General features: G+C 43.8%; 2 protein-coding genes across 3 annotated transcripts in view; one reads left to right on the top strand and one right to left on the bottom strand.

The window, feature by feature from the left end:
* Positions 1-22,634, top strand: part of LOC131581151 (trifunctional purine biosynthetic protein adenosine-3-like) — a 310,961-nt gene that overhangs the window by 193,136 nt on the left and 95,191 nt on the right. The window lies entirely within an intron of this gene.
* Positions 876-22,634, bottom strand: part of RCAN1 (regulator of calcineurin 1) — a 35,754-nt gene continuing 13,995 nt past the window's right edge. The window contains exons 1-4 of one of the 2 annotated variants that reach the window (XM_058843330.1): positions 11,504-11,605; positions 9,184-9,357; positions 5,891-6,050; positions 876-3,638 (exon numbers count right to left, since the gene is read on the bottom strand). In XM_058843330.1, the coding sequence (XP_058699313.1) occupies positions 3,481-3,638; positions 5,891-6,050; positions 9,184-9,357; positions 11,504-11,590 (579 nt within the window). In that variant the 5' untranslated portion in view covers positions 11,591-11,605 and the 3' untranslated portion in view covers positions 876-3,480. Of the gene's footprint in view, positions 3,639-5,890; positions 6,051-9,183; positions 9,358-11,503; positions 11,606-22,634 lie in introns of those variants that run through there. The other variant, XM_058843338.1, reaches the window with a different exon arrangement.

The raw sequence follows: 22,634 nt of genomic DNA, 5'->3' as shown, positions 1-22,634 counted from the left end.
TTTGTCTGGGAAGATAAATCCAGCCCTGGCAGCTCCATCCTGTCATTGGAGTCACCTCTGCCTCACTCCCTGGAACACTGAAAATTGGGAATTATCTGAAAGTTTCATGTCAAAATGTTCTTTACCAGCGTCTTGGGGAATGTCTTTATCATTGTTTTGTCTTTCCAGAGCCAATTATGAATTACTAAAAACATTAGCAAGGAATAATTCTCTGGAAAATCTTCCTGAAGTGTGTTGGGCAAGGCAGGATAAAAGCAGAAATGAAGAATTTCTGTTCCCCAAGAGAAGCAAAAAGCAGAACTTGAGCAGGCAGGTGAAGGTGCCAAGGGCAAAATCCCTGCTGGAATTGTTCAAAGATGATTCAAAAATTGTTCAAAGGTTTCCAGAGCTGCTGGAGTTCCTTCCTTCCTTCCCCACCCCTGGCACACAAGGACTGATCCAGTTTCAAAGAGTAAAGTTCCTCCACTGGGTGCTGGAAAACAAAAGTGATTAAAAACAAACTCTGCTCCTTCAGAGCTCGTTACCTTCACTTGCTAACGAGGAGAGGCTTTAATTGAGTACCAGGAATTCCTTTTTGCACTTCCATCCCTTCACAGCAAAGCCTTCGTGGTTTTCCTTCATTTCTTTTGCAACAAAAAGATTTAAAAGTTTTTAGGTAAAGCCATTTAAATACAGATGTATTTTCATATTCCAGGAGTTTAAAAATCATGGGATCATGGAATGTTTTGGGATGGAGGGACCTTAAAGCTCATCTCATTCCACCTTCCACTAACCCAGGCTGCTCCAAGCCCCATCCAACCTGACCCTGGACATTTCCAGGGATGGGGAATCCAGAACCTCTCTGGAAAAAATTCAAATTATTCTTCAAATATTCCTCAAATTATTCTTTTTTTATATAGAAATATTTAATGTACTATGAATGTACAGGGACTATTCTGCAGCAGGAAGACCTTGATACCTTTATTAGGAACTTGAGGCACAGAAGTATCAGGTTTTCACTGGAATATCCCTCACTGGGTTTTATTCCTGAGCAGATTCTCACTTTTGGAGATCAGGCAATTCTGGAAAAGCTGGAAAAGCTTTTCTGGGAATCAATTTATGAGGGCCTGGCACAACATTCTGCCCCTTTGGAAGCTGAAAATTCCCATTTTGGCGCCAAACTTTGAGTGGTTCCATGCAGGAAACACCAGGACATTTACAAGAAGACAACAAAATATTTTAATTTCAATCTGCCCCGTGCTATCCAAGTGTATAAAATACCAACTAAGCATCCATTGGAACATTACAAAAATAAAAGAACCAGAAAAAAGCAAGCAGCACGCTGGAGTCGTGAGGACAGGAGGTGGCAGATCCAACCAGGAACATTCCAAGATTTCCGTGGTTCCCACCTCAGGCAGGGATCAGGTATTCAAATGACAAAAATCAGATTTTTTTTTTTGGATGGTTTGGATTGAAAAGCAGCTCTGCTTTTGTAGGAAACACACCAGCAGCCACCTGGGTTTGTGCTGCCCAACTCAAGCTGTGATTTCTGGGATTATTCCCAATGTTTTGGACTGGATGTGGTGAGACACAAAGTCCAGCAGTCGTTTGAGAAACGTGGAAAAGTCTTGGAAAGGCTTCAAGGCAGTTGTGACAAACCTCCCAAGTTTTTCCTCTGCTTAATTCCTTTCTTTTGGGTGTCAAATGCAGCACGTGGAGGCAGCTGAGGGTAACCCAAAATAATCTGATTTTCCTGGTGTCCAGCTCCAGCAATCCATGGAATCTGCTCTTCCCAACAGCTCCCGTGGAGCCAGGGCCACTCAGACACCAGAACCAGGCCTTGTTCCAGTTTCCAGGGAATAACAATCCAAGCTAGAGCAGAAAATTCAGTATATTCCTGGTCTCTAGGCCCAGATTTCTGTTCCAGTCAGGAATTCCAGGCCTTCCAGAACACCCTGTTTCCCTGCACCACAGCCTGGAATGGCTCTGTTCTTTTTAAAACAAATATTTATTAAAAAAATCCAAGGTGAGAACCAGGAGTTTCAGGCAGTATTTGTTTCAATCACTTCTCAGACCAAATGTGGCAAAAGCAAACCAAGAGAGAGCCACAGTTTGATTCCCAAAAACACAGTGAGAGCCTCAAACATCCCTTTTCCAAGACCCCCAAGTGGTATTTTCCGTGGATAGCAACTCCTACCTCTTCCCAAAAATCCTGAATCCTGTTTCAAGGTGAGGATCTCCAGTTTAAAAAACAGTAATAAAATATTTCTGCCATCTTTCTTCTTTGAAATTTGCATTTAGGAGCCTTTAAACACTGCCATAAAAAAACCCTAAAGCTTCTCCCACATTTGCCACTGCTTAAATCAGCATTCCTTGGCATTTAGAAACATTTCATCCCAGCTGAGTTTGGAAGCAAAGCTCAGAAAATTCGGATTTCTGGATATTCAGTAGAAAAAGATCCAAGTGTGCAGCTTGGAGTAGGAATGGATAAGGAAAAGGCACTCCAGCTTTCCTCACTGCTTCCTGGGTGGAATTTTTCCAATCCATATCAAATCTTTACTCACCAAAAATGCAGATTCAAGTTTCTCCATCAATTTTTTTTTTTTTTTCTCCCCAAAAACACCCCAGCTCTGAAAATTCACCATCAGCATTATTTGAGTCCTTTTTCCCCCTCCCTCCCAAAGTCAAAGCTCCCAAACAAATCTTATTGAAGATATAAATTACCTGAACTTCCAATAATTTAAAATCCATGGAATTCCACCAACTCTCCTATTGCACATTTTTTTTCCATCGCTTTGCCAGGTTAAAAACCCTCTGCAGGAATTTCAAAGGTTCAAATTTTAAAAGCACAATTTCAAAACCCTCTGCAGGAATTTCAAAGGTTCAAATTTTAAAAGCACAATTTCCAGAGCACCAAAAAGCAGCTGCTGGAGGAACTGGATCCTGCTGGAAAAGGAGCTCCAATAAAACCAAATATAAATATATCATGTATGTACACATCCAGGAGGAATTCTGGGATGCTGAGATAATAAATATTTGATTCCCAGATTTCCAAAAACTCGGGAGAAACTCTAGAAAAAAAAGCAAATTACTTTAGAAGACCAAGAAGAAACATGCACAAAACCTAGTGTCAGAAAAAGGGTTAAATTCCCAAAATTCCCATCAGTTTTCCAACCCTGTTATCCCAAGCTTTTCCACAACAACCATCAGCTGGAGGATTTCTGGGAATCAGAACAAGGAAAGCCTCCCCCAGCTGCTTTTCCCCCTAAAGAAAGAATCCCAGTTTTGTCCTGTAATGTCCCAAAACGTCCCCTTCTCCCATCCTTTGTTCCCGGGGATCCGGGAATTCGTGGATCAACACCCGGCAGCCAAACTGAGCCTGGAATTCCTTCATTTGGAGCCAACTTAGCTTGGAATTCTCCTCCTCGCTGCTGCCAAAGCCGGGAGGCTCCGTTTCCATGGGGGATTTCCCCTCGGAATCCTTGGAAAAGGCGCGGGAGCTCAGCTGAGCGGGGCGGGAGCGAAGTCGGGCCGGCGGGTCTGGATGATTTTGGGTTTGGGTTTCTTGGTGTCCCCCTCCAGGTCGCTGTCGCTGTCGCACACGTGAACCACAACGCTGGGAGTGGTGGCAGTGGCGGCGTGAAGCTCGTACTTGTCACCTGGAAATGGAGCGGAATTCCTTAGGGAAAAATAACTTTGGGGGGAAAAATTCCTTAGGGGGAAATTCCTTAAGGAAAAATTCCTTAGGGGGGAAACTCCTTAGGGGGGAAAAATTCCTTAGGGAAAAATAACTTAGGGAAAAATAACTTAGGGAAAAATTCCTTAGGGGGAAATTCCTGAGGGGGGAAAATTCCTTAGGGGGGAAAAATTCCTTAGGGAAAATTCCTTAGGGAGGAAATAATCCTGAGGTGGGAAAAATTCCTTAGGAAAAAATTCCTTAGGGGAAATTCCTTAGGGAAAACTCCTTAGGGGGGAAAGATACCTTAGGGGAAACTCCTTAGGGGGGGAAAATTCCTTAGGGAAAAATAACTTAGGGGAAAAATTCCTGAGGGGGGAAAATTCCTTAGGGAAAATTCCTTAGGGGGAAAAAATTCCTTAGGAAAAAATAACTTAGGGGAAAATTCCTGAGGTGGGAAGAATTCCTTAGGGGGGAAAAACTCCTTAGGGGAAAATAACTTAGGGGAAAAATTCCTGAGGGGGAAAAATTCCTTAGGAAAAAATTCCTTAGGGAAAATTCCTTAGGGGGGAAATAATCCTGAGGTGGGAAAAATTCCTTAGGGAAAAATTCCTTAGGGGGAAATTCCTGAGGGGGGAAAACTCCTTAGGGGGGAAAAATTCCTTAGGGAAAAATAGCTTAGGGAAAATTCCTTAGGGGGAAAATTCCTTAGGGAAAACTCCTTAGTGGGGGAAAAAATCCTGAGGTGGGAAAAATTCCTTAGGAAAAAAATCCTTAGGGGGAAATTCCTGAGGGGGGAAAATTCCTTAGGGGGGAAAATTCCTTAGGGGAGAAAAATTCCTTAGGGAAAAATAACTTAGGGGGGAAAAATAACTTAAGGAAAAATCCCCCAGATGGGAAAAATTCCTTAGGGAACGGGACACGGAGCCTTTGGAACATTGTTGGAAAAGGGAAAATGGGGGAGGGATAAAGGGGAAAAATTGGGAGCAGCCAGAGGGATTTGATGGGAACTGGATTTTCCAGGATGGAAAAATGATAAAATGTAAAAAGTTCTGCATTAATTTAATAGTATATAAAAAATTGGGTAGAAATGTATAAAAATTCTGTATAAATTATATAAAAATTTAAAAATTGTGTATAAATTATATAAAATTTTAAAAAATTGTGTCTAAATTTTACAATATGTAAAAATTGTGAAATTAAATATTTGATAACAATTTTTCATAATATTAAAAACAAAATTAATAGAAATAAAAATAAACAGGAGTAAAAATAAACAGGAATAAAAATAGAAACAGAAATAAATAGAAACAGAAATAAATAGAAATAGAAAATACAAACAGAAAGAAAATAAAAATAGAAATAAAAATAGAAATAAATAGGAATAAAAACAGAAATAGATAAAAACAAATAGAAATAGATAGAAATAGAAATAGAAATAGAAATAGAAAATAGAAATAAATAGAAATAGAAAAAATAAACAGAAAGAAAATAAAAATAGAAATAGAAATAGAAATAGGTATAAAAGTAAATAGAAATAAAAATAAATAGAAATAAAAACAGAAATAGATAAAAATAAATAGAAATAGATACAAATAGAAATAAACAGAAATAGGAATAAATATAAATAAAAATAGATAGGAATAAAAATAAACAGGAATAAAACCAGAAATCGATAAAAATAAATAGAAATATATATAAATAGAAATAAATAGAAATAGAAATAATAGAAATAGAAAACATGAACAGGAAGAAAATAAAAATAGAAACAGGAATAAAAATAAATAGAAATAAAAATAAATAGGAATAAAAATAAACAGGAACAAAACCAGAAATAAAAATAAATAGAAATAAATAGAAATAGAAATAAATAGAAATAATAGAAATAAATAGAAATAATAGAAAATATAAGCAGAAAGAAAATAAAAATAGAAATAAATATAGAAATAAAAATATTTTTTTTAAATAATAGAAATAAACAAATTACAAATAAATAAAATCATAAAAAGAAATAAAAATAGAAATAAAAATAAACAGAAATAAAAATAGAAACAAAAATAAAAATAAATAAAAATAGAAATAAAAATAGAAATAAAAATAAACAGAAATAGAAATAAAAATGAAAATATACAGAAATAAAACCAAACAGAAATCAATGTTTTGGAAGGGTTTTAGAGCAGTGAGGAGGCTGTGGGGTGCTCTCCTGCAGCAGATCTGTGGTTGCCATGTCCTCACCTGGCCCCAGTTTGGAGATGGCGTACAGGAGGTCGTAGTTGATGACGGGGGTGGCGTCCTGCACTTGCTCCCAATCCACGGGCGGAGAGGCCGGGGGAGAGATCAGGAACTGCTTGTCCGGCTTCGGGGGGGCCAGGTGGGAACTGCCGATGTGCAGAGTCTGCAGGGGAGGCACAGCACAGCCTGGGCCTGCATCCATGGATCCACGGGATCCCTGGGATCCATGAGCTCCTGGGATCCCTGAATCCCTGGGATCCACGGGATCCCTGAGATCCACCAGCTCCTGGGATCCCTGAATCCCTGAGATCCACGGGATCCCTGAGATCCACCAGCTCCTGGGATCCCTGAATCCCTGAAATCCATGGGATCCCTGAGATCCACGGGATCCCTGAGATCCACCAGCTCCTGGGATCCCTGAATCCCTGAGATCCATGGGATCCCTGAAATCCATGTGATCCCTGAGATCCATGTGATCCCTGAGATCCATCAGCTCCTGGGATCCCTGAATCCCTGAGATCCACGGGATCCCTGAGATCCACCAGCTCCTGGGATCCCTGAATCCCTGGGATCCCTGAAATCCATGTGATCCCTGAGAACCATGAGCTCCTGGGATCCCTGAATCCCTGAAATCCATGGGATCCCTGAGATCCATGGGATCCCTGAGATCCATCAGCTCCTGGGATCCCTGAATCCCTGGGATCCATGTGATCCCTGAGATCCATGGGATCCCTGAGATCCATCAGCTCCTGGGATCCCTGAATCCCTGAGATCCACGGGATCCCTGAGATCCATCAGCTCCTGGGATCCCTGAATCCCTGAAATCCTTGTGATCCCTGAGATCCATGAGCTCCTGGGATCCCTGAATCCCTGAAATCCTTGTGATCCCTGAGATCCATGAGCTCCTGGGATCCCTGAATCCCTGGGATCCCTGAAATCCATGTGATCCCTGAGAACCATGAGCTCCTGGGATCCCTGAATCCCTGAAATCCATGTGATCCCTGAGATCCATGGGATCCCTGAGAACCATGAGCTCCTGGGATCCCTGAAATCCTTGTGATCCCTGAGATCCATGGGATCTCTGAAATCCATGTGATCCCCGAACCCCTGGGATCCATGAGATCCCTGAATCCCTGAATCCCATAACCCCTGAAATCCTTGTGATCCCTGAGATCCATGGGATCCCTGAAATCCATGTGATCCATGTGATCCCTGGGATCCATGGGATCCCATAACCCCTGAGATCCTTGTGATCTCTGAATCCCTGGGATCCCTGAATCCCTGAGATCCCTGAATCCCTGTATGCGTGAGATCCTTGTGATCCCTGAGATCCCTGAATCCATGTACCCCTGAGATCCCTGAACCCCTGAGATCCCTGAATCCCTGGGATCTCTGAATCCCTGAGATCTCTGAATCCCCATCATCCCTGAATCTGTGTGATCCCTGAATCCATGTGATCCCCTGAATCCCTGTACCTGAGACCCTTGAGATCCCTGAATCCCTGTGATCCCTGAATCCCTGAGATCCCTGCGATCCCTGAATCCCTGAGATCCCTGTGATCCCTGAATCCCTGAGATCCCTGCGATCCCTGAATCCCATAATCCCTGAGATCCCTGAATCCCTGAGATCCCTGCAATCCCTGAATCCCGGGCTCAGAGGGTTGGGAAGGGGGCAGGGATGTCGTGCCCTGCCCGGCACGCAGGGTGGCAGCAGCAGCCAGGATCCGGCTCCAAGGGAAATTCCAAAGGGATGTTCCTCCCTTCCAATGGAACAGCTGGGAGCTGCAGCAGGAGAACCGGGACAAACGGACAAACAGCGCTGGGAACCATCCCCAAAAGTGAGAGAGGAGGGAATTCCAGCAGGGATAAAAATAACCCGGATCGTGGTGGGGTCCAACACTCCTGGATTCATTTTCCCACTAAATTTTCAGAGGGAAAAGCAGCTGGAAAAGCAGCTGGAATGCCAGAGGCTGAATTTCTGCAGGAGCAGAGAGCTCCAGAGCTGCTCTGGGGGAGATGCCAAGGCTGGAATGGGCTGGGAGAGCCTGGAATGGGCAGGGAGAGCCTGGAATGGGCTGGGAGAGCCTGGAATGGGCAGCTCCAGAGCCTGGAATGGGCTGGGAGAGCCTGGAATGGGCTGGGAGAGCCTGGAATGGGCTGAGAGAGCCTGGAATGGGCAGAAAGAGCCTGGAATGGGCAGAAAGAGCCTGGAATGGGCAGATCCAGAGCCTGGAATGGGCTGGGAGAGCCTGGAATGGGCTGGGAGAGCCTGGAATGAGCTGGGAGAGCCTGGAATGAGCAGAAAGAGCCTGGAATGGGCTGGGAGAGCCTGGAATGGGCTGAGAGAGCCTGGAATGGGCTGGGAGAGCCTGGAATGGGCTGGGAGAGCCTGGAATGGGTAGGGAGAGCCTGGAATGGGCAGGGAGAGCCTGGAATGGGCTGAGAGAGCCTGGAATGAATTGAGAGAGCCTGGAATGGGCATCTCCAGAGCCTGGAATGGGCTGGGAGAGCCTGGAATGGGCTGGGAGAGCCTGGAATGGGCAGGGAGAGCCTGGAATGGGCTGAGAGAGCCTGGAATGGGCAGCTCCAGAGCCTGGAATGGGCTGGGAGAGCCTGGAATGGGCTGGGAGAGCCTGGAATGGGCTGAGAGAGCCTGGAATGGGCTGAGAGAGCCTGGAATGGGCAGCTCCAGAGCCTGGAATGGGCTGGGAGAGCCTGGAATGGGCTGGGAGAGCCTGGAATGGGCAGCTCCAGAGCCTGGAATGGGCAGCTCCAGAGCCTGGAATGGGCAGCTCCACACCTTGGATCCCCAGGGATTCCCTGGATGCTGGCAGACCCCACCCAGCCTCCTCCACATTCCCTTTAAATTCTTGGGATGTGCTGATTCCCATCCAAGGTTACCAAGAAATGGGAAATACCAACAGCCTCCAAATCCACAGAGCTCTGGAACAACCCTGGATTCTCTAATTAATCGGACAAAAAAATGATTTTTTTGGATGAATTCTGGGATGCTGAGATAATAAATACTTGAAACAATTCCCAGATTTCCAGAAACTTGGGAAAAACTCCAGAAAAAAAAAGCAAATTATTTTAGAATACCAAGAAAACACATGAACAAAACCCAAGGTAAGAAAAAGGGTTAAATTCCCAAAATTCCCATCATCTTTCCAACCCTGTTATCCCAAGCTTTTCCACACAACCATCAGCTGGAGGATTTCTGGGAGTCAGAACAAAGGAAGCTTTAACCATCCCAAGGATAATCCCAAAAAAAAAAAGCTTTTTTTTTTCTATTTTTACCTGAGCAAAATAGAGTTTGAGTTCTTTTCCAAGGAATTCTGTCTTGTCCAGCTGGATCCTGGCATCTGCTGCAGACAAAGGGTTGCTGAAGTTGATTCTCACTCTTTTGAAGCTTTTAAAATACTGAAAGGTGAGGTCCCTGTCGTAGGGTCTGAACAGGGATTCAAATTTAGCCTGGAGAGAAAAGAGGAGAGGAAAAAAAATCAGCATTAATCACTAAATAATTAATAATTAATAATATTTAATATAATAATATTTATAGTAATATCTGTAGTACATATTTTTATTTATATAGTTATATAATATATATCATATTTGTATTTATATTTATATAATGTTATATATATTATTCTATATTTCTATTTATATTTCTATTTATATAAATAAGTCTTTAATAATAAATTAATAATTAATAATAACTAATTAAGAAATTAATTATAAATGAAAAGTTATCAATAAGGGCAAAGTACCACTCTTGAATATTATTGTAAAAGCTTCATTCCTTTTTCTTTCTAGGATGAAGTTTTCTACCTTATCAAAGAGATTATTATCATTAAAAGAGATTATTATCATTAATAAATTATATTTTCACTTAGTATGTTATCATCAGGAATAAATGCTGGATTTACCAACAGTGAGATGTTGAAAAGAAATGTTTGTTAAAAAAATCAATACACAAAAAACTTGAAAAGAGTTTTTTTGAGCTTTTGTCCAAATATTCAAATTTCAAGCGAATTGACACAAGTTTTAACAGAGAAATAATGGAAAAAAATCCTGATTTTCAAGCTGAATGTGATTTTCTTCAGTGACTCAGCAGCCAGAATGAAGCCCATGAACATCTCCTGCCTTCCTGCTATTTTAAACTGAATTTATGGGAAGTGTTTCCACTCTCCCTGCAGGACTCCAAGCCACAAGAGGAGGCTCTGGAGCTGCCAGGCCCTTCCCAAGTGTTTTATTCCAACGAGTTCAGGATTCAAATTTGAGGAATTTCCAGCTATTTCCTCTCCCCTAAAAGCTTTCTAGAAACTCAGGATAAAGCCATAATAAACATTACTTCAGTGAGGGCTTTTTACTACAATATTTTGAATTAGGAGGGGGAAAAAAAGAAGGGAAATTACCTAAGAAGGCAGAAATTAATTCAGAATTTTGTTTTCCTCCCTGAGAAGCTCCACTCACCACAGCTGGGTATAAAATCATTGCATTTCAAAGAGATTTTAAAATCAGAGCTGTTCTGCTTCTCCAACTTCTTTAGAATGAGCTCTGAAACAGGAGCAGGATGAAAATACACCCAAAAATTGCATTTCCAAGTTCCCATTCGGTATTTAAACCCAGAGAGATCTGTTACTTTAAAAAATGTATTTATTTATTATTGCATTTTAAATTAAAATGTGATTAGAGAAGTCAGAAATGTCACTTTGGCACTATGACACTAAAACAAAAAAATAAATTGTTTTTGTCCTTAAGGTATCTTAGCAGTAACAATTCACTGTAACACGACTGATACTTTAAATTATTTTATTTTTACATTACTTATTTTTATTATTTTATATTTACATTACTTATTATTTATATTATTTTAGATTTACATTATTAAATATTTACACTATTTATTTAAGATACTTAAGGTATCTTAGCAGTAACAATTCACTGTAACAGGACTGATATTTTATATTATTTTATATTTACATTAAATATTTACAATATTTATTTAAGATACTTAAGGTATATTAGCAGTAACAATTCACTGTAAATTTTAATTTTAATAAAATATATTATTTTATATTTACATTACTTATTATTTATATTATTTTAGATTTACATTATTAAATATTTACAATATTTATTTAAGATACTTAAGGTATCTTAGCAGTAAACTCACTAACAGAACTGATTAACAATTCACTGTAACATGACAGATATTTTATATTATTTTATATTTATATTATTTATTACTTATTTTCTATTGCAAATCAGCTAAATACAGACCCAAGGAGATTTCTTCTCATTTTACCAGGAAAAAAAAAGAAAATCCCAGGAGAAGCAGCAAATGGATCACAAATTAGTGGATTTTGCTACCAAAATCAGAATTAAATATTTGCTGAAAATTCAGAATACACAACACAGCCAAAGCAGTCCGGAGGGAAAACTTGAGATCATTTTCCCAACCACACAAATCTAAAATTGAATCATCCCCAGAGTTGGGATCATCCCCATCACATCAGGCTGCTGCAAGACTTTCAGGATAAATTGGAATTTCTTTCCAAGTGCAAATCCCGTTTGGAGCAGCAGGAATTGGCAGGAACAAAGGCATGAAACGTACCCTGGTTTCTGGCTGGGTGAAGATCTCCCCATCCGCCAGGCAGGCGATGAGCGAGCTGAAACTGTAATGGAAATTACGGAAATGCATTTCGGAGCTGGAACCCAGCAGAAATCCCGGGATTTTCAAGATCTCTGCCTGCTGCACGTAGAGTTTATAAAGCAAAACCAGCTCTTGGTGAAAAATAAAACTCCAAAGCTCTCAGAGCATCCTGAGTGGGACAGGGAATTCCTGCACGCTCCGAGGGAGTCGGGAACAAAATATAAGCGGGACTGGAAAGAGGTGACGTCAGCAATTAGTCAGCTTCCCTCTGCTAATTACCAGGAGCATGGAAAATCCAGCTGAGCTGAGCAGGGCAGCTGCTGTGGCCAGGATCTTGCAGCATAGTTTCCACTGGCAGTAATTCCATGCAGCTCCCACTCCGAGCTGGGATGGAAAATGTTCCTGCCTGGGCACAACGCTCCGGGAATGGAGCGAAGGGAGCAGGAAAAGTGCCCAATTCCTGATTCCTTGGGGATGGAAAATAAATGCCACAGCTCGCTTCTTGTTCCATGAAATGCTCACAGGTTGAAGTTTGAGATTGATTTGGGAAAATGATTGTCATCCCATCACAAGGAGGAATTATTTGGAAGCTTCTTCAAAGCGATTCCGTGGGTTAATTACCATTCTCGCCTTATTAAAAACTCTTTCCCAGCCTCATAAAGCGAGGAGGGTTTTGTTGGGGGCTGCTTGAGGAATTTCCAGATCTTTTCTCCCCCTAAAAACTTCTTAGAAACTCATAAATAATCCTAGAAAAACTCTAGGATTTTATATACATATATATATACACATATATATATATATAGATATACATATATATATACATATATATACGTATAGATATACATATAGATATATATATTATATATTTTATATTTATATATGTTATATATAACTCTATTTTATCTCCTAGATAAAATAAAAGATCCTAGATAAAGCCACAATAATCATTACTTCAGTGAGTGTTTTTACTCCAATATTTTGAATTAGGAAGGGGAATTTTTGCTTCTTTTTTCCTACCAGGGGCTTGTTCAGCAATCTATACCAGAACCTGAGACACAGCAGCAGGGAGCAGGTGTGGAACCCGAATTCCTGACATTTTCTGGGACACCTGTATCCCAGTTTCAAAGCATTTCCCAAAAAAAGCAGCACAGAACACAGGTTTTTGTGGATTATTTTTGGGAGCTTTTTTGTTTCATGTGGTTTTTGTTTTTTTTTAATCAAGAACCATTAAAAAAACTTATCACCATTTCAAGTAATTAATGAAGTTTATAAACTGAAGCTTTCATAAGCCATTTGGAACCCTCTTATGCTCCAAAAATGATAATGCAGCCAAAATCTCAAGTGCCTTTAGTTCACTCTGTTTTAACACAGAGTTATGACAGAAGCACCAAGTTTTAAGGAACACCTGCAAACAATGCACAGTGCTAAGTTTAAAACCTGATTTCACCGATATTTAACTTTTCACATGAAGTTTATTCAAGTTTCTAAAATTTTTAGAAGTAGATTGATTTTTAGAAGACTATTCTCCATTTTTAGGGGGTCTGCTTGCTAAATTTAAAGTCAAATTCTCTGCTGTTCTTAGGTTAAAAGTTACCAACAGCATGAAAAGAATTAAATACAATTTCTTAGAACTTTTTCTTGGAAGTCCTCACTTAAAAATCCCAGAATCACTGGAGCTGGAAAAGCATTTCAAGGCTATCAAATCCAACCTGTGACTGACTCATCACCCCCCTGTCCCCAGCCCAGAGCACTGAGTGCCACATCCAGACATTCCTTGGACACCTCCAGGGATGGGGAATCCATCCTGCCAAGGCTCCTTTCTGGGAAAAACGGGATAAATTCCATCAGGGAGGATGAGATGAGAGCTCTGCACTGGGCACACACAGAAATTCAGGATTCACAACCATCCCTGACACCTCTGAGCCCAGAAAACCACAGCGAGCACATCCTAAATCCTGTCCCTGACCTGGAATCTGCTGCCAGCTATCCTCAACATTTGGGATGTGGAAGGAGCAGGCAATGACTCCACAAAGCAGAGGTTGGGATGCTCACCTGGAAGGAATGGCCATGAATCACCTGAGCACAAAACAGGCTGCACAACACCAGCAACACTGCAGCTCCCACTGAGACAGCAGAGCAGAGCAGGTTCTGCCCCAAGCTGGGTCACTGCAGCACCTCTGGGGGACACTGCTGGCCCTGGAGCTCAGGAAGAGTAAAACAGTAAAAATCTCTCTGATCACCATCCTACAATTTACTGAGAGCCAGGGAAAATGACTTCAGGAGCTACCCTTCAAACTTTGTCATCTAATCCAGTCTGGCTACAAACAAACCAAGTGGGTCTGAGAATTTTTCCACAGTGTTCTCCAGATTTAAAAGAAACATTTAAGTCCTACTGATAAGACACAAAGTTTTTAACTTGCCTTTTTAAAACTCTGAAGAAATCACTCCTGGTATGTTCCATTTTGTCACAATCATCATGATTTTCTGACATGGTTGGATGAGAAATTATGGAATTACAAAAAGGTTTGGATGGGGAGGGATTTTAAGGATTATCTCATTTCCAGCCCTGCCATGGCAGGGACACCTCCCACTGTCCCAGGAGCTCCCAATGTCCAGCCTGGCCTTGGGCACTGCCAGGGATCCAGGGGCAGCCCCAGCTGCTCTGGCAATTCCATCCCAGCCCCTGCCCACCCTGCCAGGGAACAATTCCTGCCCCAGATCCCATCCAGCCCTGCCCTCCTCCAGCTCAGCTCAGGTCTCTCAGTTTATTAAATAAACCATTTTGAGTTATTAACATCAAACTCAAGCATTTTGTCAAAAGAAAAGCCCCAGTTCCCAGTGTCCCTGGAGCAGGTAAAGAAGAGGTTGTTTAAGGCAGGGTTTGGTGTAGAGAGCCCTGAGCTGATGTGGAAACCACGAGACAAAGTTACAAAAGCCCCATTGCCAAACCCTGAGTGTTGCAATGTTCCCTCCACGGGCTCAGCTCCTGGAAGGTTTGGTACCCCTGTGCAAAGACCTTGGCTGGGACAGGAACATTGCAGCACCTCAGGAGTCCTGGATTTGATGTTCTGATATTATCAGAGGGCACCTTTTCTGCTCCCTTATCTCCCTTTGGAGAGTTTGCTGCTTCCTGTCCTCTCTTTGAGCCTCCCTGGTGAGCTACAGCCAGAACAAGGGCAAAAATCACCTGCACAGGAGCTGCTGGAGAGAGCCCAGAGGAGGCTCCAGGATGAGCAGAGGGCTGGAGCAGCTCTGCTGGCAGGAAAGGCTGGCACAGCTGCCATTGTTCAGCCTGGCCAGGAGAAGCTTTGGGCTGAGCTCAGGGTGGCCTTGCAGGGCCTGAAGGAGCCCCAGGAAAGCTGGAGAGAGACAATTGCCAAGGGCTGCAGGAATTGCCAGGAGCCAGGGAATGGCTGCCAGTGGCAGAGGGCAGGGCTGGATCTTGGGATCTTGGGCAGGAATTGTTCCCTGGCAGGGTGGGCAGGGGCTGGGATGGAATTGCCAGAGCAGCTGGGGCTGCCCCTGGATCCCTGGCAGTGCCCAAGGCCAGGCTGGACATTGGGAGCAGCTGGGACAGTGGGAGGTGGCCCTGCCATGGCAGGGGTGGGAATGGATGATCCTTAAAATCCCTCCCAACCCAAACCATTCCATGGTTCCACGGTGCTGCTGCTCTTTGGGAATGAAAGCAAAGGGGTCAGAGCAGTGGGACAGGACAGCAGGGTCAGCTCTCCTTCCTCAGCTTTCACCTTTCCCTTGAAAGCTGCAGATTCTTGGGCTCACATTCTGGAAACTGATTTCTAAAATTTCAGACAAGTTGCTCCAAAACACCAAGAGCATCTGACAGATCCTCCAGCACTTCCCAAGGACAGAAATGTGACAGAGATCATTTTTTGAACATTTTTGGGGCTGGAAGGACAATCACAGAGTCCAATAAATATGTGGAATAGTGTGAACACAGAATGATGGAATGCCATAATTAGCCCCACAATTTCATCTCCATGTGCAGTGGAACAGGTCAGGCACAGGAGAGAAGGAAGTGAGACCACAGAAGTCTCACAGAAATAGGGCAAGTCACCAAAAATACCAATAATAACAACAACAGCAAAGTGAACATTCAGAGAAAGAAATGAATGTGAAGTTAAATATGTTGAGAATTCTTTAAATCAATAAAATTACCCCATAAATCAGAACAATCCAGTCCATTCTCCCTCCTCCCTGGCAGGTTTTACAGCTGCCCTTGGAGGTGCTCTTTGTGTAATCCCTGTACTCCCACTCCAGACCTGCTGCTCTTTTCCTATCAACACACAGCTTCTATTCCTGTCTCCATGTTAATTATCCTGCCTCACCCCACGACAGGGATAAACATCTTGGAGTTATCTACAATGAAAATCACACAGGGTTCATTGTGCTGGGGGTTGCCAAAGGACAGGGAGGAGCAGCCAGGAAGGCATGAACAGGTTCCAGAGTCATCCGTGCATATTTGGGGTCAGGAAGCTCTGTGGGCACTGGAACAAACCTGGATCAGATATCGGGAAGAAATTCCTCCCTGTGAGGGTGGGGAGGCCCTGGCACAGGGTGCCCAGAGGAGCTGTGTCCCATCCCAAATTATTCCATGATTCTGAGCTGCCTGCTCACCCAGAGCCAGCAGTGAAGGCACTGAGTTAAAGCCATTTGCCTCCAAAGCCCTGCACAAGCCTTACTCTCATTTTACTGGCCAAAAATAATCCCCTTGCTCCCCACAAAAAAAAAAAAAAAATACCCCCAAAACAAAAATGATAAATTCCCAGAGTGGTTTGGGTTGGAAGGGATATTAAAGCTCATCCAGTGTCCTCTGCCATGGCAGGGACACCTCCCACTGTCCCAGCTGCTCCCAATGTCCAGCCTGGCCTTGGGCACTGCCAGGGATCCAGGGGCAGCCCCAGCTCCTCTGGGCACTCTGTGCCAGGGCCTCATTGTCCTCTGAGTAAATTTCTTCCTAAAATTTCTTTAACTTTAATATTGGGTGATAATTCTGCCTCCCTTCTCCTCCCTGTGTTTGTGACCTGGGTGTGCTTGGCATGGGAAGAATTTATAGGGCTAAGTTAGAGGCATGAGTGGGTGTGCCAGGCTCCCAGTGCTCAGACTGGAGGATTCTGGGGAGAAAAGTGTTCCAAAGTAGGATTGGTCTGCCAGGGAATTTTACTTCATGAGAAATCCTGTCAGATTTGCAAAAAGCAATCATGCCCAGGTTCATTTTCAGAGAAAGGAAAACCTCATGTTCACCTTTCCCAGAGAAGCTGTGACTGCCCCTGGATCCCTGCAAGTGTCCCAAGGACAGCCTGGGATAGTGGAAGGTGCCTCTGGATCCCTGGAAGTGTCCCAAGGACAGCCTGGGATAATGGAAGGTGCCTCTGGATCCCTGGAAGTGTCCCAAGAGCAGCCTGGGATAGTGGAAGGTGCCTCTGCCCATGGCAGGAGGGTGAAACTAAATCATCTTTAAGGTCTCTTCCAAATTGAACCATCCTGGAATTGTGTGAAAAGTTCTGCTTTGTGGTTATAAAAAGCTGTGTTTTAAAGTTACATTTTCCAGGTTATATTTTCTGCATTCCTCAGAAAGATGTAAGTGAAATAAATACATTCCTCCAGCAGGGAAATCATCTGCACAAAGCAATTTGTTAACGAGAACAGATCTGTGGGATGACAGAATGAACTGCACAAGGATTATGTGCAGACTTATTTACAGTAAAGAAATCAGAGCACAGCAACACAAACTGGTTTTTCCAAATGACACCATGCCCTGGATGGAGCCAAGGAATGCCCACAGGGTGACTCCATGGAAAAGGGGCAGGAGCTGGGTGGGGCAGCAGCAAACACAAGTTCTCAGTGCTTCACAACCCTGCAGGTATTTCACCCCCCCAGTGCCCAGACAGACAAACAGAGCCCAATTAACCATCCTGGAATTGTGTGAAAAGTTCTGCTTTGTGGTTATAAAAAGCTGTGCTTTAAAGTTACATTTTCCACATTGTATTTTCTGCATTCCTCAGAAAGATGTGAGTGAAATAAATTGAAGGATCTGATTCCATGGGAAAGGGAATGGGGCACAAAGAGCTGCCTGGGCCTCTCAAAGGAGGATTCCATGGTTCTAGAATCCCACTACTGGGCAATTCTCAGATATTTTCAGTCATAAAGACTGCTAGAAATATTTATCAGAGCATTCATTCAGCACACTTTGCACTGCAATGCTCTGTAAGGTAACATATTTACTGCAAAGAATAAACTCAGCTGATAATAAAAATTGAAGACCTCATGTCTGGGGTGCAGTGGCAGCTCTGGTTTGGATTTCCAGCTATTCCAGGAAAATCTTTTCCTGTTCCAAACAGAAGCAGAGGAATGAGTGCTCATTTCCTAAGATGTCAGGCAAAGCTGAAGACACAAGATTCAAATACAAACTCAGGACTCAAACACTTTTCTACACCTGAAGTTACAGAGGGATAAACGTAAATGAGTTGGTTAAAAAAAAACCTCTGCCTATTTCTACTGGCTTTATTTCTGGTTAAACTCATTAACTGCTTTATTCTAATTCCAAAATTATCTACAGGTAATGTATTTATAGTAGAAAAAGCACATTATGAAACACCTTTTGCAGTAATTGGGTTGGGAGATTAAAAAAGGGAAGGAGAAAGTTGTTGCAAAGTCAATCCAAGAAACACATCCCTCAGCACAGAGAGAGAATTTGGGTTCAGATCATCAAAACAACCTTCAAGAAGGTGTTTTTTTAAAAGTCTATGAAAATTCCTGAGGAGGACTGTCCAGCAATATTATAATTAATCCATGATATCTTGGGGTGAGAGAAAATAAACAGAGAAAAACAAAAAAGCCAAAGATGACAATAAAACCCAACAAAAGTGAACAAGATCATTCCCATGGGCAGCTGCAGTGTTGATTTTTATTTCTATTTATGGCAGAAAGGAGGAAAGAAGGTGACAGGGACAGGAGTGTCCAGCTCACCACAGAAATTGTGCACAGGCCACCCTAGGAAAAGCTAACTCTGGAAAGGGAAGGGCAGGAAATCCTCAAACAACTCCTCTCCAGCTTGCTGAAGAGCTTCTCTAAATATAGCTGACTATATAAATCCTTCCCTCAGAGGGGAGCTTAAAAAAGGGGGAAGAGGTGGAAATTCCCCAAAGATCACCTCTATTTGTTAGGAACTAAAAAAGGACAAGGACTTTGAAAGCAAAATGGGTAAATAGGGCATTTTTCATGCTGGAGAAAATCTATTTACAGCAGAATTGAAGGAAGTTATTTGTTAAAAATGCTCTTGCAGCCCCCAAGACAAAAAAGAGCTTTCTCCCAAGCACTGGGTAACAATGAAATAAAGGAAGCATGAGAGAACCAGGAAAAATCAGCTCCACTCTGACCTTTTCAAGGTTATTTATTTGAATTAATAGCTCAAAGGGGAAAAAAAAAATCAATCTAGAAAGTAATTAAGAGATCTGTAGAGCTGCAAAATGAAATAATCCAAGACAGAAAGAAGGGACATGTTCAAACACATCACTGCTGAAGCAAAAAGGGGATTTGGACCATGATTTCTTGAGTGAGGCAGCACCTTCTGCATGAGGATCTGGCTGTTTTATGAAGAGGGAACAGCTGTAAGGTTATAAATAAGTGAGAGTGAGCAGAGGGAGAGGTGCAGGGAATAGGACACAGGCTCCCAGTCAAATTCCTGGATTCTTGGAGCGTGTCCTGCGTGCTCTGCCAGTGAGCACAGCTGGAGCCCTGCACATCACCGGGAACGCAGGGACAGGGAGAGCTCCCAGTGCCACCTTTGGGGACTGAACAGGGACCACATTTTGGAGAAATGCAACCCAGATCTGCTGAAATGGTGCCAGAGCCACAAGGAGAACAACCCTGAGCAAACACAAAGGGATGGGGAATGGAAGCTCCCACACAAACACAGCCAGGCTGTGACAGCTCACCAGAGAGGATGGGGGTGAAAGGTTCAGAACAAAGCTCAGGGAATCACAAAATCCCAGAATCCCTGGTGCTGGCAAAGCCCTCCCAGCCCATGGAGTCCCAGCTGTGCCCGATGCCCACCTTGTCCCCAGCCCAGAGCCCTGAGTGCCACGTCCAGCCCTTCCTTGGGCACCTCCAGGGATGGGCACTGCAAAGCTCCCTGGGCAGCCCCTGCCAAGGCCTGAGCTCCCTTTCCATGGGCAAATTCCTGCTGCTGTCCACCCTGAGCCTCCCCTGGCCCAGCCTGAGGCCTGAGCTCTCCTCCTGTCCCTGTTCCCTGGCAGCAGAGCCCGACCCCCCTGGCTGTCCCCTCCTGCCAGGGACTTGTGCAGAGCCAGGAGGTTCCCCCTAAAAAATTCCCTAATTCTCCTTCATGGGAAAAAGGGAAAGTTCCCCACAAACAATCCAGCAGTGCCACAATCCAGCCCCACAGCTGACAGGGCTTTACTCACACCCCATCCAGTCAAAGCCAGGGTGGTCAGAGCTCCCCCTGATCCCATAGGAAACACATCCTTTCCCAATTCTTGTCTTCCAACAACATAAATGAGACAGAGAACACTGAACCCAAACATGGTTCATTATTTAAAACAACCCAGTGCCAATAAGCTGAGCTCAGTTTTGCTCCCATGTGTAAGAGCAGTGATGAAGACAGAATGCATTTTACAGGAGAGGATTTCAGAAGTTAAATTCTGAGCTGGCTGTGTAAGGCTGGGATCCAGATCCAGATTCCAGGACATGAAGGGGCTACAAGACAGCTGGAGAGAGACTTTTCCCAAGGAATGGAGGGACAGGACACAAGGAATGTCTTCCCACTGCCAGAGAGCATGGATAGATAGGATCTTGGGCAGGAATTGTTCCCTGGCAGGGTGGGCAGGGGCTGGGATGGAATTGCCAGAGCAGCTGGGGCTGCCCCTGGATCCCTGGCAGTGCCCAAGGCCAGGCTGGACATTGGGAGCAGCTGGGACAGTGGGAGGTGGCCCTGCCATGGCAGGGGGGCTCTGGGTGGGCTTTAAGGCCCAACTCAAACCATTCCACGATTCCAATATATATTACACATTATGTCTTCAGAATATATATCCACTTTATAATGTTAGATTAAGAGCCTGGTGTCAGCATCCCAGTCTTGTAAATATTCCTTGAGGAAAAAAATGTTTCTTTGGCTGCCTGGCTTGATGACACACACACTGATCATCACAGCAGTTCCAAAAGATAGGTGGAAATTTTACTTCAATATGATTTCCATCTTCACTGAAACTTTTCTGAGAAGACCAAAGAAGTCAAGATATTTTTATCCCACCGTGTACATTCCCAGTAATGAAGGAGGTTAAGATAAAAGGTCAATACAGAGGAAAAAAAAACAAAAGGAAAGAATCTGTGTCAGCCTGTCTGTATTCCCTGCTCAACATCTCAACCAAGAGTCAATCAGTGCATATTAAAGGTTCAGGTAAAGCAATTAAAGAAGCCAAACTAATTTTTCCTTGAGTAACCAAGGCTTTGTTTCCAGATCTCTTCTGAAAGTCAAAGGGGCAGGGAACAGAGCTGGGAAGGGGCTGGAGAATTCCTGAGGGAGCTGGGAAGGGTCTGGAGCCCCAGGAGGAGCTGAGGGAGCTGGGAAAGGGGCTCAGCCTGGAGCAAAGGAGGCTCAGGGGGCCCTTGTGGCTCTGCACAAGTCCCTGGCAGGAGGGGACAGCCGGGGGGGTCGGGCTCTGCTGCCAGGGAACAGGGACAGGAGGAGAGCTCAGGCCTCAGGCTGGGCCAGGGGAGTTTTCCCTTCTTAGTTTCACCAGCACTTTCCTCTTGGAAGGCCTTCAAATTCTGCAGGCTGGAGTTTCTCCAGCAGAAATGCACATTCCCCACCTCACAGAAATGGAACAGGCAGCGTGGCCATCACTGCAGTGAAATCTGCATTTACTCCCCCCATAAGAGCCAAATGCCATCTTTATCCAGGAGTGTCTTGGTGGTCCCTGCTCCCAGAGGCTGCTCCTCAGATGTTCCAGATGGCTTTTGGGAATTTGGTGTAGCCTTACAGCCAGGATAATGCACAGGTGGCACTGATGGGCTGATCCAAGCCCTCCCAGAGCTGTTTCTGCTCCCTGATGACATTTGCTGAAGAACAATGGTGATTTCTGTGCAGCAAACAAAGCTGTGGAGAACAATGGTTTGGAACAAGCAGTTTTTCCTCAGGGGATCTCCAAAAGCTGGGAGATAATTTTGTTTATTTCATCCCAGACTGGGTTGGGTTGGAAGGGACCTCAGAGCCCACCCAGTGCCAGCCCTGCCATGGCAGGGACACCTCCCATTGTCCCAATGTCCAGCCTGGCCTTGGGCACTGCCAGGGATCCAGGGGCAGCCCCAGCTGCTCTGGGCAACCTCTCCACCTTCCCAGGGAAGGATTTTTTCCTAATTCCAATCTAAAGCTTCTCTCCATCAGTTTGAAGCCATCACCTCTTGTCCTGTCACCACAAACTGCTATAAAAACTCCTTGAAAGTTCCAACCTTATTTTTTCCTCCTTCAGTTTAAAATCTCACCTACTCCAGGGCTGTGAATTGCCAACTCAAGCTTGTTCCCATTTCACTTCCTAATTTTCTGGATTCCTAATTCAACAGCTGTTCCTGGGACAGAAGAAAGAAAATCTTCCAGAAGGTTTCCTGCATCTATTGCTATTACTTCAAAAGGAGAATAAAGAAGAATCAAGGAATATCCTGAGTGGGACCCACAGGATCATGGATCCAGCTCCTGGTCCTGCCCAGACCCCCACCAAGCCCAGCCTGGGCATCCCTGGCAGCGCTGTCCAAGCTCTCCTGGAGCTCTGGCAGCCTGGGCAGAATTCCTACTCCAATTAATTCCTTCTGCAATCACAAACATCCATCTGCAGGGCCATGCCCTGGAGCTGTGTGTCCTTCCAAAGGACACATGTCCATCCCAAAGCTGCAATGCTGACCCCAGCTCTGCCCAGGTGGGAGCAGCTGTGGATGTCAGGGAGGCTCCTGGGAAGGCAATTCCTGAATTCCCACACAAACTGCAGCCACTCCACAATGACTCCACTGAAGGATTTAAAAAAAAAAAATTCAAATAACCCTCTGATGGTTTTTTAATGCA

The sequence above is a fragment of the Poecile atricapillus genome, chromosome 1 (genome assembly GCF_030490865.1).
Source record: "Poecile atricapillus isolate bPoeAtr1 chromosome 1, bPoeAtr1.hap1, whole genome shotgun sequence".
Taxonomy (NCBI): Eukaryota; Metazoa; Chordata; class Aves; order Passeriformes; family Paridae; genus Poecile; species Poecile atricapillus.
The sequence above is the reverse complement of the archived record's forward strand: the minus strand, read 5'-3'. Positions and strand labels throughout refer to the sequence as shown.